Here is a 16,678-nt window from a genome sequence, read left to right on the forward strand (position 1 = left end):
ACCACATCACCATAAGATATAACCAGGTGCTGAGCACAGTAGAATTTGTCTTTGAAAATGTAAGAAGTAAAAAAACGCATCACTTTTGATGCGTCAGACCCAATAAAAAGTAAAAATGAACTTTCAAGAGTTAATTTTTCAACTTCCTGCTTCAGTAAAGAAAAACATAAAGAATATCGAGAAGATTCGTGCCAGAATCATAAATCTAAAACTTTGTCGTTTTCAATTAAATTTGTTTAAAAGAAAAACTGCTACCAAAATATACTAATATATAACGCTAGGCTCCACGGCCCAGCGTTACCTAATCCAACATATCCTAGCCTAACTTAACATAATCTAACGTATCCTAACATATTCTAGCCTATTAACGTACACTGGTCCTGAAGAAAAGGACAATATAATATGCGGTGAGCTAGCAGATTGGTTATCGAATACAATTCTATTATTAATTAACGCAGTCTATATGTTCAAAGCTATTCAACATAGCGAAAAGGTTTCGAAAAGTTCAGTTAGTGTAATACTAGCAGTATAATAGTCAGCATAATACCTTACCAGTTTAATAATACCAGTATACCAGTAATACCAATACAATAATACCAGTATAATAGTCAGTATAGTACCTTCAGTATAATGGTCAGCTCAGCTGGTAGCCAGTAGAGACACAGGTCAGGCATTAATTGAAAGGTCAGGCCACGCAATAATCCAACATGGTCGTTATCTAAATGTTAGTGTTGTCTCCAGGTTACGCTATGTTACGCTTCGTTACGCAATACTGCACCTTACTAATGCATCTCTTTAGGGGGGGTTTAAGCCCTTCATTTCGATCGGTTTCATTCAACTATTTTCCCCTTGTTTTCTGACCAATTTTCACGACTTGGAACGCATTTACTGTGAAATGGTTCCCGGGGGTGTTTGAACCCTGGCAACCCACCTAATAATAAGAGAGAAACCATTTTAAATTAGACGTTCATCGAATCGTAGAGCTTGAACGAGTCTACAGGTAAACCACAGAGGGTTTACCTGTACACAAACCTCCTGGAGGGCCCGGGGTGGAGCACACGTGCGGTACGAGAGGTTAGGCGCGTGTTCCGGCAGCCACGACGTGTTTGTATACGTAACATGGGCTCAGTGGGCGCCAGAGCAGCGCACGATGTGGGCGGTGTTCTCGCACGTGTGTGTGTGTGTGCTTTTCTCAGTGACCAAGTCTCCTATGTTATAAAGGCATTTATCGATAATATTACGATATTAAATAGCTATGACTATTAACACTCATCACGTCCTGACCCCCATAGGTTTGGCGTTAACATGAAACTCGCCCTTCGGGGCAAAAATTAAAACGAATGACATAGTCGTATATACGTGGCCAGGAATAAATGAGTTTTCTGCAGTCCGACACATCTAAGTCGTTACAGTGACAGGGGGTGACAACCCGAGGTGTCACCCTAGATGTAACGCCCAGTGGCGTGAGACAAGAGACAGGGCCCAACAGCACGCTAACACCAGCATAATGGTGCCTCACGGAGACTAAGTAAGCGCCAGGGTACCTCTACAGCCGTGTTTCGGGTCGCGTGACCTTTGACCTGAGCGGCGTGATGCGGGTGAAGGAGGGCAAGACTGGCGGCGAGGGTGGTCAGGGCGGCGTGGCCGCCTCCGGCAGAATGTCAACACTAGACTATCTGGTGACCAAGATGCGTCGACACGTCCGTGCTGCTTCAGCAGACTCTCTCACTTCCCCCACCACACCCACCATGTGAGTATACCCCCACACACCCACCCTGTGAGTATACCCCCACACACCCATCCTGTGAGTATACCCCCACACACCCACCCTGTGAGTATACCCCCACACACTCACCATGTGAGTATACCCACACACACCCACCATGTGAGTACACCCACACACCCACCATGTGAGTATACCCCCCATACACCCACCCTGTGAGTATACCCCCACACACCCACCATGTGATTAGACGTAACCCACTTAGAAGAGCTTTAAGAGTCCCTGAATCTTGCAGTAACCACCCTGAAACCATCAACACTGCCACTCGTCTGGTCAAAAAAGGTGTCCAGCAGCTGGACACTCATAAATACTGTCAAACAGTATCCTCCCCCGCGATAGCAGCTACACAGTAAGGACTGGCAATTTAAATCCGACCTCAGAACACCGTATATCATTTCACGACCAAAGATCACATTCGCTCCAAAAAAATCTACCATTTACGGGCTATTCGTGCCCGTGCCACCTCTTGGGTAGCTTAATCTTCATCAATCATCAATCACTGTGTCCATGGCAGTTCTTATCTCTCCCGGCATGACCGTTCACAGTTGCATGCCGTTGTTCTTGTGATAAGGAGGTTAAACATCTACGCAAGAATATCACAATAGCATGCTATAGCGCATACATACAAACACACACAGTTGAGAGGCGGGACCAATGAGCTGAAGCTCACCTCCAGCAAGCACAATTAGGCGAATACACATCCCCAGGATGCAGCCTGCAACAGCTGTCAAACTACCAGACACCTATTTACTGTTAGGTGAACAGAGGTATTAGGTGAATGAAACTGTGCGCCCGTGCGGCACTTTAAAGGGGGTAGAGAACAGGAACAAGATCTTTCTAAGTTTCCAGCTCAAGTCCCTATCATGTTCAACATAATTTCTGCAAAGCCAGGTGTTTTCTTCAAACAAAGCCGCGCTAGCCTAATTATTCCATAATACAACATTATACAATACGTTTCCAAAAAAGGTATACACCATGTACTATTGTTCATGTACTATTGTTCATTTGCTGTCAGTCCCTATGTATGCATATTTAGTATAATTACGTAATAGTTGTATCATCATCACGGTGTAAAATAGGACCAAAATATCCGTAAATACCCAAAGCTTATTATAGCCTAGTTTGTTATTGTTCTTCCCCCAGAACTGAAAACCACAATCGTTTTTATATCCTCGTTAACCACAATAATTTGGATTGTTCTTGTAACTGACGCTCTTTTGTTTAAAATGATTATACACTAATAACCTTTTTCTTATATTTACAATCCCTTGAAGGCGTACTAGAAAGGGATGACGTCTTTGAAGTACAGAGGCGCAGGAAAGGTGCTGAAAATATATAGCTTAAAACACGAAACAATTTGCACAATTAAATCACAAGTGGCGTGGTTAATTTCACGAAAATATTGAGGCCGTAAAATGGGATCGAACCCTCGTCCCTGAACTTTCCAGGAACACGTACTATCGACTAGGGAGTTTGCAGCGACGGAGGTTCGAACCCATTTAAGGCTTCTGTATTTTCCTACACGAAACGATGATGTTGGATAAATTTAGACTTGAAAAATACTAAAAAGCTGGTTAGAAAATTTAGGGTTGCAGTTCTGTGGAACAAGTCTCCTGGTGACCTCATTAAGTTCAGTAGACAATTTTCGGCATATTTAGAAAAGCCACAATAACGTGGCTGAAAATTGTTGACCGAACCACACACTAGAAATTGAAGAGATGACGTTTCGGTCCGTCCTGGACCATTATCAATGGATAATGGTCCAGAACGGACTGAAACGTCGTCGTCTCTTCAATTTCTAGTGTATGGTTTAGTCACTATTTAAAAAATTATAGGAGTAGGATACAGATATCTCCGGAGCAGCCTAGCATGGACCAATAGGCTTTTTACAGCTTTCTGTATTAAACTTGCATTGTAACCTGCCACACGAAGCTCTTCACATTTGCTTGGTTTATTGTGTTGAGTAATATGTTAGCAGCTTGGTAAAGAATGCTTTCCTATGAAATGTTTATCAAGTAATTCGTTACGGTACGTTAGTTTCTCTGACATATTGTGGAATGTACCGGATTCCCTGACGTATAACACGCCTATCCTACAACCACATTTTGTGGATTTTTGTTTTCTTTGTGTTTCATCATGCATTTATTGAAAGATGTTGAGATGGTTTTGTAGGGGAAACATATGGTTTTGTGGAAGTCGATACAACATGTACTCAAGAGGTGGTGGAGCAAAACCTTGAGTCCTGTCCTGCTGCAAATTCTCTAATTATCTGATGAAATTTTCAGTTAACAGTTCATTAACTAAAGCAGTGGTTACCATTTCACCACCAAGGACCCCTTGAGTTTAAACTAATTTCCTCAAGGACCTCGGTTTTTGAATGGCCTAACGACTAGAGTCAAATTGGTTAACTAATAACAAACTCGTTACTCTAGTTTCATCTCTCAATTGAAAGACCCCCCAGTACTATACCTTGCAGACTCCCCCAGGGGGTCACAGACCCCAGGTTAGGAACAATTGAACCTATTAATTATAAATAGTTCAGCCTATTTTTATTGTTAGTTGTAAACATTTCCGTCTGCGGACGAGTTTTAAATGTACATTTTCCTCGAACCCCTGAAATAAGTGTCCTTGGTGGCTTATGCTTCAACGACTCTCTATAAATATTTATTAGACTGAGAAAACTGGACCTTACCAGACTGGAGGAAAGGAGAAACTGAGGGAACATGATAACATACAAGATTATGAGGGAGACTGATAAAGTAGACAAAGCAGCGTTGTTCAAAGCTGGGGAGAGCAGAACCAGGGGTCACGGATGGTAACTAGAAACGCAAATAAGTTAAAGACGTCTGAAAAAAAAATAGTTTTCAGTGTCAGAGCTGTTAATGGTTAGTCGTAGAAGTCGTTGAAGTGTACACACACACAGTTCGATTCACAATTGTAAATGTAAACATGATAAAAGCGTGAGAAATGACTCATTGCATTAATCTAAGAACGTCCTGAAGGCGAGGCTAGGATCCTAGCTCGACCCTGGTACCACATCTAGGCAAGTACACCCCTCTTGCTCGACAATCACCTGGGGGTACCATTGTCTTAGTGGGTTAATATTCGAGCCCCAGATGCCAGGCTTTCACTCTCCTCCTGGACCTGACTGCCTGAGTGTTTGTGTGTGTGTGGGGAGGGGGGGGGGGCAACAGGTAGTGTCTGCCTGCTGTGATACCCAGGGGAAACACTAGAGAGGGTGAAGGGTCAAATCCAGAAGCAAAAACACACACACACATATACACATACATACACACAGTTAACGGATGGAATGCATTAGGCAGTGATGTGGTGGAGACTGACTCCATACACAGTTTCAAATGGAGATATGATAGAACCCAGTAGGCTCAGGAACCTGTACACCAGTTGATTGACAGTTGAGACGCGGGACCAAAGAGCCAAAGCTCAACCCCCGCAAGCACAAATAGGTGAGTACACAAAGTAATGAAGATAGGTGTAGGGAGCTGGAGGCCAGATACAAGGTACCATGTTGGAGATGAAATTCTTAAAGAATCGGAGAGTGAGAAAGACCTGGGGGTTGGTATCACGCCAGACCTGTCCCCTGAAGCTCACATCAAGAGGATATTATCAGCGGCATATGTAAGGTTGGCCAACATAAGAACGGGCTTTAGAAACTTGTGTAAGGAGTCATTCACAGCCATGTATACCACACATGCCAGACCAGTCCTAGAGTATGCAGTTCCAGCCTGGAGTCTGTTCCTCGTCAAACACAAAACTAAATTGGAGAAGGTTCAGAGGTATGCCATCAGACTAGTATCAGAGCTATGAGGTATGAGCTACAAGGAAAGACTACGGGAAATAAACCTCACGTCGCTGGAACAAAAGAGAGTTAGGGGAGATATGATCACCACATACAAGATTCTTAAAGCAATTGATAGGGTAGATGAAGACAGTTTATTTAACACAGGTGGAACACGCACAAGGGGACACAGGTGGAAATTAAGTACCCAAATGAGCCACAGGCATATTAGAAAGAACTTTTTGAGTGTCAGAGTAGTTAATAAATGAAATAAATTAGGAAGTGATGTGGTGGAGGCTGACTCCATACACAGTTTTAAATGTAGATATGATAGAGCCCAATAGGCTCAGGAACCTGTACACCAGTTAATTGACAGTTGAGAGGCGGGACCAAAGAGCCAGAGATCAACCCCCGCAAGCACAACCAGGCGAGAACCACTATGCGAGCACACGTGCACTATATACAATACCCCAGAAGGAGAAAGTGGTGCGCCACCAGCTGGTATCATTACATGATACACTAGTGGGACCCGCAGCCTCTTCAACACAGGAAGGAAGACGGCAAGAGATTATAATAAGCTGAGAGATACGCTGCCGGGTACAGGTAGTTAGGCAGGGCTGGCACAAGACAGGGCACTACACTCTTCCTCTACACCACTCCCCCTCCCTCTACACCTTCCCCCTCTCCTCTACACCTTCCCCCTCTCCTCTACACCGTCCCTCTTCCTCTACTCAACTCCCCCTTCCTCTACACCTCCCCCCCGGACTAAGAGTGCCGCATCCTGGTGTCTAAAGGGTGGGAGACGGGTTGGGGGAAGGGGGAGTAATTTAGGTTTCTACCCAACAAATGACTAAGTGAATGCATGTGCTTTGTTAGAGAGAGAGAGAGAGAGTACCTGGGCTGATATTATCAGGATGTGTTTGAATTAGGCAATCATGTGTCTCTGTTTCTGTTAAGCTGTTTCTGGTGTGTGTGTGCTCACCTAGTTGTGCTTGCTGGGGTTGAGCTTCGACTCATTGGTCCCGCCTCTCAACTAGTATACAGATTATTGAGCCTATTAGGCTCTATCACATCTACATTTGAAACTGTGTATGGAGTCTCCATATCACTGCCTAGTGAAATCCATTTAACTACCCTGACACTGAAAAATTTATTTATGTTTCTGTGGCTCATTTCGGTACTTGGTTTCCAACAGTGTCCCCTTGTCCGTGTGCTACCCGTACTAAATAGTTTGTCCTATACTAAATAGGTGGTGATCATGTCGCCCCCCCCCCCCAACTCTGTCTCCAGGGATGTGAGGTTTAATTCCCGTAGCCTTTCCTTGTAACTCATACCCCTCAGCTCTGGGCCTAGTCTGGTGGCATACCTCTGAATTTTCTCTAACTTTGTCTTGTGTTTAATTACGTATGAATTCCAGGCTGGAGCTGCATACTCCAGGATTGGTCTGGCATATGTGCCATACAAGGTTATGAATGATTCCTTACACAAGTTTCTAAGGGCAATTCTTATGCTGGCCAATCGGACAAACGCCGCTGATGATATCCTTTTGATGTGGGCTTCTGGGGACAGGTTTGGTGTAATATCAACCCCCAGATCTTTCCATTGATTCTTGAAGGATTTCACCTCCCAGATGGTACCTTGTGTTCGGCCTCCTGCTCCCTTCGCCTCATCTCACTAATTTACACTTACGCGAGTTAAACTTTAGTAGCCATTTTCTAGACCATTCCTCCAGTTTGTCCAGGTCGTCCTGTAGTCTCTCACTATCTTCATCTTTCTTGATTCTTTTCATATTTTTTGCATCATCAGCAAACATTGAAAGGAATGAGTCTGTACTCTGGAAGATCGTTTATATATATCAGAAACGGGATGGGTCCAATAACAGAGCCCTGTGGGACTCCGCTGGTGACATCTCGCCACTTTGATGTCTCCCCTTCACAGTAACTCGCGGTTTCCTGTTGCTTCGATACTCCCTTATCCACTAGAACACCTTGCCTGTTTCTCCAACTTTTGTAACAGCCTCTAATGTGGTACTGTGTCAAAGGCTTTTTGACAGTTTAAGAAAATGCAGTCTGCCCACTTTTATCTTAACTAATTTTTGTCGCCTGGTCATAAAATTTTATTAAGCCTGTGAGGCACGATTTACCATCCCTGAACCCATGCTGGTGGTGTGTTACGAAGCTCTTTCTCTCCGGATGTTTTGAAAGCCATAATAGTTCCTCTATTAGGGTTCAGTGTCTCTCTAATTTATTCTCTCTCTCTCTCTCTCTCTCTCTCTCTCTCTCTCTCTCTCTCTCTCTCTCTCTCTCTCTCTCTCTCTCTCTCTCTCTCTCTCTCTCTCTCGTCCTTCCTACCCTTCCCTCCCCCTCTCTATAACACTTCTCGTACGATTGTATTTTTTGACCTAATTTCTTTCAAGATGTATTCATCTTTTCTTTACGGGAGAAACACAGGGAACGAGAGAAACTGGGGCGTCCCTCTTTGTGTGTTGTGGGGTGTCAAGGGAGGGGGGGGGGGTAAGGTGTCGAAAAGTGGGGGAGGGATCGAGGTAGGGGGTGACGTTGTGGAGGGGAAGGAAGTTCTCAAGGTGGCACAATTTTAAGAGCTTTAGAAAGAGAAAAAAAATAACATTTAGTTCAGAAGCCACAATACAACTGAGCGGAGTATGGATGGCTCACCAGCTGTTATATTATGTAAAAAAAATGTCCTAAAAGGTCATCTTCTATATACATATATTTATATATATAAAAGGGGGGTACCACCCCTGGCTGGGAAAAAGGGGAACTCAGTCTAGGAGAATACCACACAACTCATTAGAGGGAGTTTTAGAGAAACTCCTCTAACGGAGTTTCCATGTTCTTTTGTCCATTATATATATATATATATATATATATATATATATATATATATATATATATATATATATATATATATATATATATATATGCACAACACTGATCCAAGTATGCGGAAAAATCACATGTGAAAAAGAGAGAATGCTAAACGCGTTTTCGGCTTAAATCGCCTTCATCAGAGCAAAATAGAATGAAGCTAATTTACTTCAGCTTCATTGTTCACCAGTATACTGGGTACACACACACACACACACACACACACACACACACACACCAAGAGGATGACGCGAGGGGGAGATCTTCAATAATTAGTAATATATGCCTTAACGTAATCTGAAAATATTAAGGTATCAAATATATGTGGATCCGAGTGCCTGAAAATATTTATTATTGTCGCGTGTAAAGTTTTCCTTTTGTAAAGCTGTCTTCTGATTCTTTACGATGATTGGCTACTCCAAGAACTACCTGGGGGCCAGATTAACGAAGCAGTTACGCAAGCACTTACGAAGCTGTCCATCTTTTCTCAATCTTTGGCGGCTTTGTTTACAATTTTTAAACAGTTAATGAGCTCCGAAGCACCCGGAGGCTGTTTATGACAATAACAACAGTTAATTGGCAAGTTTTCATGCTTGTAAACTGTTTAATAAATGTAACCAAAGCCGTCAAAGATTGAGAAAAGGTATACACGTTCGTAAGTACTTGCGTAACTGCTTCGTGAATCTGGCCCCTGGTTTCTTGAATTCTCGAAGGATTTGTTAGCTGGTCGATTATTTAGTGTCGTGTCTCTCTCTGGCCAGACAGCTACAAGCCCTTGTGAACTGGTCTTTGTGACTGGATGCCTGGGTCAGAAATCGCTGTTTTCGTGCTCTAGTGGCTGGCTAATGTCTTTGTGTTATGGCTGGATGGCTACTTGATATCCGAGTCTTTGTGGTTGTGGCCACCATCAACCACTGTGGCCACCATCAACCACTGCGGCCTCTGCTTCTCAACCAATGGCCTCCAGGTGAAGCCAAGTGAGAAGCCAACTGAGAAACTTTCAGGCTTTTCAGCCACGTATCTCGCCTGGAGGCTTTTGTGTTCTCCGGTGACCCGAGGAGGGGGGGGGGGCTATGTGTGACTTGTGAAGCCCTTCGTTTGGTCAGAAGATAACAGACAGACTAAGGTCCTCCATCCTTCAGGGATGTTTCCAGCGGTCCCCAGTCAGAGGATAGTACAGTAACCACCATCACTGCCCCAGCCACAATCACCATCCCAACCCATAATCACTACCATCACTGCCCCAGTGACAATCACAATCATCACCATCATTATACCAATCATAATCATTTAAATTTTAGCAGCTGTCTAACTTCCAGGTACCTATTTAGTGCTAGGTGAACAGGAGCACCAGGGTGAAAGAAACTGCCCATTTCTTTCTGCCTCGTCCGGGGATCGAATCCGGACCCTAAGGACTACGACCCCAAAGCGCTGTCCACTCAGGCGGTAGCCCCCCCTTCCCCCCCCCCCCGGTGTGTGCGCGCGCATGTGCGTAGTGCATGCTCGCACATTTGTGCATGCGGATTCGCGCGCGCGTGCTGGTGTGCGGTTCCTGAGGGAGCGGCCAACGACCCTGAGCAACTGGAACCATCGCTACACTTCCCTGAGAAATGTACACAGTTCCTCCGCCAGTTTAGCCCATCCCTCAAAAATGTTTCCCCTGAAAGTTGACCCAAAGCTATCCCGTTTTCTTTGCAAGTGCCGTCGAAAAGGGTGATTATTGTAACAGTTAAGCCTTAAAGGTGATCCGTAATGACTTTGGGTCACCTCTAAATGGAGGAGAAAGAGAACGAAAGAAAGGAGAATATATATATTGAGAAGAATGAGTGGCAATGAGGAGGTTATTGGCTATAACTATGTAAAGAAGGCATGACCGAGCGCTTTAGCGGGTGATATGCATGAGGTTGAGCTCACCTAGACCTTGAGCGGCAGTAATTTCAAAGAATCATGGAGATGACTTCGACACGCCTCTAAGGGCTATCATATCTTGAGGTTATCTTGAGATTATACACAGAAATCACAATTGCGTGATGCATCAAATGAACAAATCCACAAGGGCCGTGACGAGGATTCGAACCTGCATCCGAGAGCATCCCAGGCGCTGACGAGGTTCGAATCCTCGTCACGGCCCATGTGGATTTATCTCGAGATGATTTCGGGGCTTAAACCCCCCTCTCCCCCATTTCCCCACTCCTCTACTCCCCATTTAGGTTATATGTAACGACCCTTTCCCGCAGTTGTCTGGACCATCGTCCCTGTGGTTACTGGCACTCTGTTAATGATTGAGTTACTTAAGTATGGGAAAATGAACGGGAGCGGAGCGCTCCGGAGCGCGCCTCGCCCCATACTATGTGGGTTGGCTACTGACCACCACCTCCTGAGGTCACTACGGCAACACACTCACCGCTCACAGCCGATGGAAGACGATTGATTGACTGATGGAAGCCACCCCACCGGAGTGGCATTAATTTATATTTTCGCAAATATAAATAAATATTGTTATATGTGCATATTTAGACGTACGTTAGGTTAGGTGTTTAGGTTCTGTTGGCGATTATTTGTATTTGTAGTACGTGGGTGAAGCATTTATACAGCGTTGTGGTTCGAACAAAATTCGTCAGTGAAGCACTTGTTCCGGAAGTGTTCGAACGTCATCAGTTGTAACTCGTGTGTAAACCGTTTTTCATTCATAAACAGCGGGTTTGGCGGGTGCATGGAATGGACTTTTGGCCTTTTGTTTATGAGGACGGGCTGCACGGGTGACGCAATAACGTGTGAACTACACGAACAGGTCGGCTGCCAATCCGGATTCTACCGTGTGTGGAATTTTGATATCATATTTTCCAGTTTTTACCAGAGGGCATCGTACTGGTTAATATGACATCGTTCTTTTATGTGTTGCGTCGTACGGCATTATTGAACTGTCGTGAAACATCGAAACTGAATTATAGTTTACTTTTTTTGTATTGTCTTGTGAGGTGTTTCACATTGCTGTGTTGGACTGTTTTCTGGAGAATAACTTGATCAAGACAGGTGATGGGTGGAGTGTGGAGGGAGGGAGGGTGATGATATGGGTGATGGGGGGGAGGGGGAGATCTATGGGGTAGGGGGGATTATCGGCGGGATAGGAGGAGGGGTTGAAGGAACCTTGGGATAGATTCATGTCGCACGACTTGTGAAGGTGACGCCAACCATCAGTTCCGTCACACCTCTCTCTCTCTCTCTCTCTCTCTCTCTCTCTCTCTCTCTCTCTCTCTCCCCCTCTCTCTCTCTCTCTCTCTCACGCTGTCTTTTCTCCCACATACTTTCTTGTCCTTCCTGGTGCTAAATAGTATTCCAGGCTTGGCGCCTTCGTTTGATAATTGCTTCCGGCACCCGACACCACCCCCCACACCCCCACACCACCCGTCACACCCTCACACCACCCGTCACACCCCCACATGTCCCTACTCCCCCACACAGCACTCGATACACTCTCCACACGCAGTCAAACCAAATAATTGAAAGAAAAAGCAATGTAAAAGATTTGGGAGTAATTATGTCGTTAGATCTTACTTTTAAAGAACACAATAAACTAGCTGTCACAACTGCAAGAAAAATAAGTTGGATAACAAGAACTTTTCAAACGAGATGACATGTCTACCATTGTTGATACTCTTTTAAGAAACTGGTGCTCTCTAGGGTGGAATACTGTGGCACACTAACAGCTCCATTACTGTTACTCACGTGCAGAGATCCTTTACTGCTAGAATCCTCTCGATAAATCATCGAAATTATTGGAACTACTCAAAACAACTACATCTGTATTCTCTATACTGACTTATACCGGGAGAGAAAGGAGCGGGATTAGTAGTAGGAGCTAGGGGAAGGAGGAGCTGTGAGGAGTGGGAGCTAGCTAGGAGGAGGAAGAGCAGGGGGACACTTGTATAGTCATTCATCATTCAACAGGCGGCAGAGTTGAATGTGTGATTTTTCAACATTAATTCATATTCTTTTATGGTTACTCTGTGTGTGGCAAAATATGGCCCAGGTGTTGCCCAACTGCTTTGTTACGTCTGCGGTCTTCTTTGTTCTCTCGCCCGGCGTCCTTTACCAAGTATGGTTCTCTCAGTTGTGGCTAATATTAAACACACAGAGATAGAGAGAGAGAGAGAGAGAGAGAGAGAGAGATAATGTAGTATAGTGAACAAAGGTTAAATCCAGGAAGAATTAGACGTAACATTAGCAGATGATTACACATCACAATATTTGTATAAAACTGAGAATAAAAACAGAGGGATGAAGAGAAGCACAAATTCTAGGTAACTCCCCCTCCCCCCTTCAGCGGTACCGCTAGAGTACAAGTACCGTACTCTACTGTGATGAGTTGTTGGGGTGATGCGTTTGTAGCGAGGCCAGGGCCCTCATACTCATTCACTCACTCACTCTCTCACTCACTCACTCGCGAGGTTTTGTAGCTTCCCGGGGCTGTAGACCTGATTGGGCAGCGTCACTCATCCTGTGAGTGAACACACCGCCATAGTGACAGTATTGGGCAGCGTCACTCATCCTGTGAGTGAACACACCGCCATAGTGACAGTATTGGGCAGGGCCACTCATCCTGTGAGTGAACATACCACCATAGTGACAGTATTGGGCAGGGCCACTCATCCTGTGAGTGAACATACCACCATAGTGACAGTATTGAGCAGCGTCACTCATCCTGTGAGTGAACACACCGCCATAGTGACAGTATTGAGCAGGGCCACTCATCCTGTGAGTGAACACACCGCCATAGTGACAGTATTAGGCAGGGCCACTCATCCTGTGAGTGAACACACCACCATAGCAGCAGATACAACCCCTCCCCACCAATAAGAGGTTTAATCCACACTATACTGCGAGTTGAACTCGTGAGAATGCACCACGCTGGCTAGTTCCTAAGAGCATCGTACGACAAATTGACTTCGTGACCGGAGGCGTGAGAGCTGATCCAACTCTCTCACGTAAGATGGTCGGCAAAGAGGCGGCCGTCGACGAGGCTTATACCATCAGCGAGTCCTTCAGTCTCCCACGTTATCAGTTCCCAAGACTTGAGAGCCTCCGCCGCCGCGGTGTTTATGTGAATCCGGATTCCGTTCGTCACTCAAGTCGCCTGCTGGATGTGAGCCGCGTTTCTGCATCTGGTGTCGTCTGTGGATTTGTTCCGCGATGACGTCTCTCTCTCTCTCTCTCTCTTTGTCTGTCTGTCCGTGTCTCTCTGAGGGCCTGACTTTTTCGACAGCCTTAGAAAGGCAAAAACCAAACCTACCTTTCCTTTAGGTATTCCAAACATTCTAAAAATTAAGTTCCCAAATCTTTAGCATACTTATATTTAATAATATGTATCGAATTAATAAAAAACATACAAGTCAGATTATTTCTATTAATATAATACAAAAACGTCATTAATAACAAAAATAGTTTTAATAAAATGCAAAATAATATTAGAATTAATATTACAGAAATTAGATTTGTTGAGGTCATTCAGTCGCATTGTTGGTGTATTAAATGTTAAGGTACAGGTATGGACTGATGGTGTATTAAGGGGCAGGTATGGACTGATGGTGTATTAAGGGGCAGGTATGGACTGATGGTGTATTAAGGGGCAGGTATGGATTGTTGGTGTATTAAGGGGCAGGTATGGACTGTTGGTGTATTAAGGGGCAGGTATGGATTCGAAGCGCTTCTCAGCAATTTACCCTAAGTGGTTATAAGAAGGATATTGTTATTAATTTATGGTGCAGGTAGTTTATGGTGGTTAATTTTGTTAATTAAGGTGAAGGTGATGGATAATGTTGATATGTGTAAATTCACCTGCTTGCAGACGCACACACACTTCAGTGTATTTTATATTAGTGATTTAATATATGTTTCTTATTTCAGGTAAGTTAAATGACGCGTAACACGAGACCTGCAAGTTACTTGGAATTCGTCATAAGTAACTTGGAATTCGTCGTGAGTAACTTGGAATTTGTACTAATTTGGAATGTGTTGTAAGTAACCTAGTTAATGTTTATAAGTAACTAATTACCTTAGCAATAATTATGAACTGTTGTATTTGGAAATTATTTTATTTAATTTTGAGGTCCTTAGGGATAATTCTAAGGTGTAAAGTATGTAAAGTTATTTAAATACCTGTAAGCGTCTTGGACGTGAATATAGTAATTCGTAAGTAGTTATAAGTTATGTACGGCGCGTAATTTACTTGAGAAATGCCAAGTTACTTAAAATGACTAAAGTTATCAATGTAATCCTTTAAATTTACAAAAAAATAGAAAGTTGTTTTAAAAAAGTCAGAGGTGTTTTCAGCTGTTTTCATCTAGCGTCGACTCGCTAATTAACCAATTAAACTGAGCAATAAGGTCTCCAAGGGGCTTGTTACAAGGGTCAGAAGGGCTGTTTAATCATTATAAGTCCTGACGGCTAGCAATTAAACCAGCAATAAGGGTCTTCAATGGGACTTGTTACAAGGGTCAGAAGGGCTGTTTGATCATTATAGTGTTGATGGGTGAGCAAGTGGTTGGTGGTCATTGTTGTGAGGAGGTTGTAGGGAGGTTGTGAACACGTGCCTGTATCTGAGTGGCTGGTGTTGTGAGACCTGGGCCCCCTTGGTTGTGTCTGGAGTTACAACTCACCTCTAGTGAGCACATTACAAGGGTTGTGTATTCTCGTCTAGTTGTACTTGCATAGGGGTTGAGCAGCGGCTCTTTGGTCCCGCCTCTCAACTGTCAAAGGTAGGTATGTGTGTGGGGATTAACTAGTCTGTATAAATTAATATGCTCCCAACATCGGCTGTTATATTCCCCCATATACTCTGACACAGACAGATTTTCTGTCTGACAGACACAGTAATTTACTCTGGTAACATCGTCCTCACCCCCCCACTCCCTTCCCACCGACCGCTGGTACAGGACTGCTGGATTAGGTTGAAATGAAAGTACTGTTAAAGGGAAAGTGAGGAAGGAATGGGGAATTCAGCCGTCACGCGAGCCGTGGACGGGATGGTGAGGGCGTGCGGGAGGGGAGGGAGGGATGGTGAGGGCGTGCGGGAGGGAGGGAGGGATGGTGAGGGCGTGTGGGAGGGGAGGGAGGGATGGTGAGGGCGTGTGGGAGGGGAGGGAGGGATGGTGAGGGCGTGCGGGAGGGAGGGAGGGATGGTGAGGGCGTGCGGGAGGGGAGGGAGGGATGGTGAGGGCGTGCGGGAGGGAGGGATGGATGGTGAGGGCGTGTGGGAGGGAGGGATGGTGAGGGCGTGCGGGAGGGGAGGGAGGGATGGTGAGGGCGTGCGGGAGGGAGGGAGGGATGGTGAGGGCGTGCGGGAGGGAGGGATGGTGAGGGCGTGCGGGAGGGGAGGGAGGGATGGTGAGGGCGTGTGGGAGGGATGGTGAGGGCGTGCGGGAGGGGAGGGAGGGATGGTGAGGGCGTGTGGGAGGGGAGGGAGGGATGGTGAGGGCGTGTGGGAGGGAGGGAGGGATGGGAAGGGACGGGAGGACGACGGAAGTCCCCCCCCCCCCCTCAGAGGGTGGGAGAGGGAGGTGTTGCTACGCTCTCTAACCTGTTTGCCATAGTTCCGGAAACTGCTGGAAATAACTGACAAGGTCTCAGTCTATGGCGAGGCCTCTGTGTCTCGCGAGGCCAACTTCCCGTCACTAAGAGCTGCCATCCGGTGGTCTATGTAGTAGAGCAGGCAGGGCAGCGTCCAGCAACCTGTCCTCGTACAGAGAACGTCGCATTTCAATCGTATGCGTTACACAAGGCCAAAAATCGTCGTACTAGATTTTTTTTTTATTATTTTCTACCACAGACGTGGCCACACATTTACAATGCTAACCAGCATATATACATTTTCTTCTGTCCTCCATGGACAAGGTTAGAGAAGTGTTAAACATATAGTTCAGGGATTTATTGAACAATCAACCACAGAAGGTGATTCGGTGCTTTTAAAATGCTAAGCTAACCTACATACGTAAATCCATAGATACACAGATTTACGTATGCCCTACATAAAGTGTTCGAAGTGTCATTAATGTGCAATGCTGGGAGTGGAGGTACACCCCAAATCGACACGACTTTTAACTGAAGCGACATAAATGAAAAGCATTGTGAATCGAGGCGCCGTAACACGAAGCCTTTATCCCGTCGTAAACAGTGACTAGGAGAGAGCACGGGTGTCAGGGGTGGGTGGAG

The 16,678-nt window shown here is 45.1% G+C and overlaps 1 protein-coding gene across 1 annotated transcript in view; it reads left to right on the forward strand.

The window, feature by feature from the left end:
* Nucleotides 1-1,124: 1,124 nt before the first annotated feature.
* The window catches only part of mwh (multiple wing hairs), a 51,824-nt gene continuing 36,270 nt past the window's right edge, over nt 1,125-16,678 (forward strand). The window contains 1 exon segment of the mRNA XM_045738008.2: nt 1,125-1,750. Within this exon segment, the coding sequence (XP_045593964.2) occupies nt 1,593-1,750 (158 nt within the window). The 5' untranslated portion in view covers nt 1,125-1,592.

The sequence above is a fragment of the Procambarus clarkii genome, chromosome 20 (genome assembly GCF_040958095.1).
Source record: "Procambarus clarkii isolate CNS0578487 chromosome 20, FALCON_Pclarkii_2.0, whole genome shotgun sequence".
Lineage (NCBI taxonomy): Eukaryota > Metazoa > Arthropoda > Malacostraca > Decapoda > Cambaridae > Procambarus > Procambarus clarkii.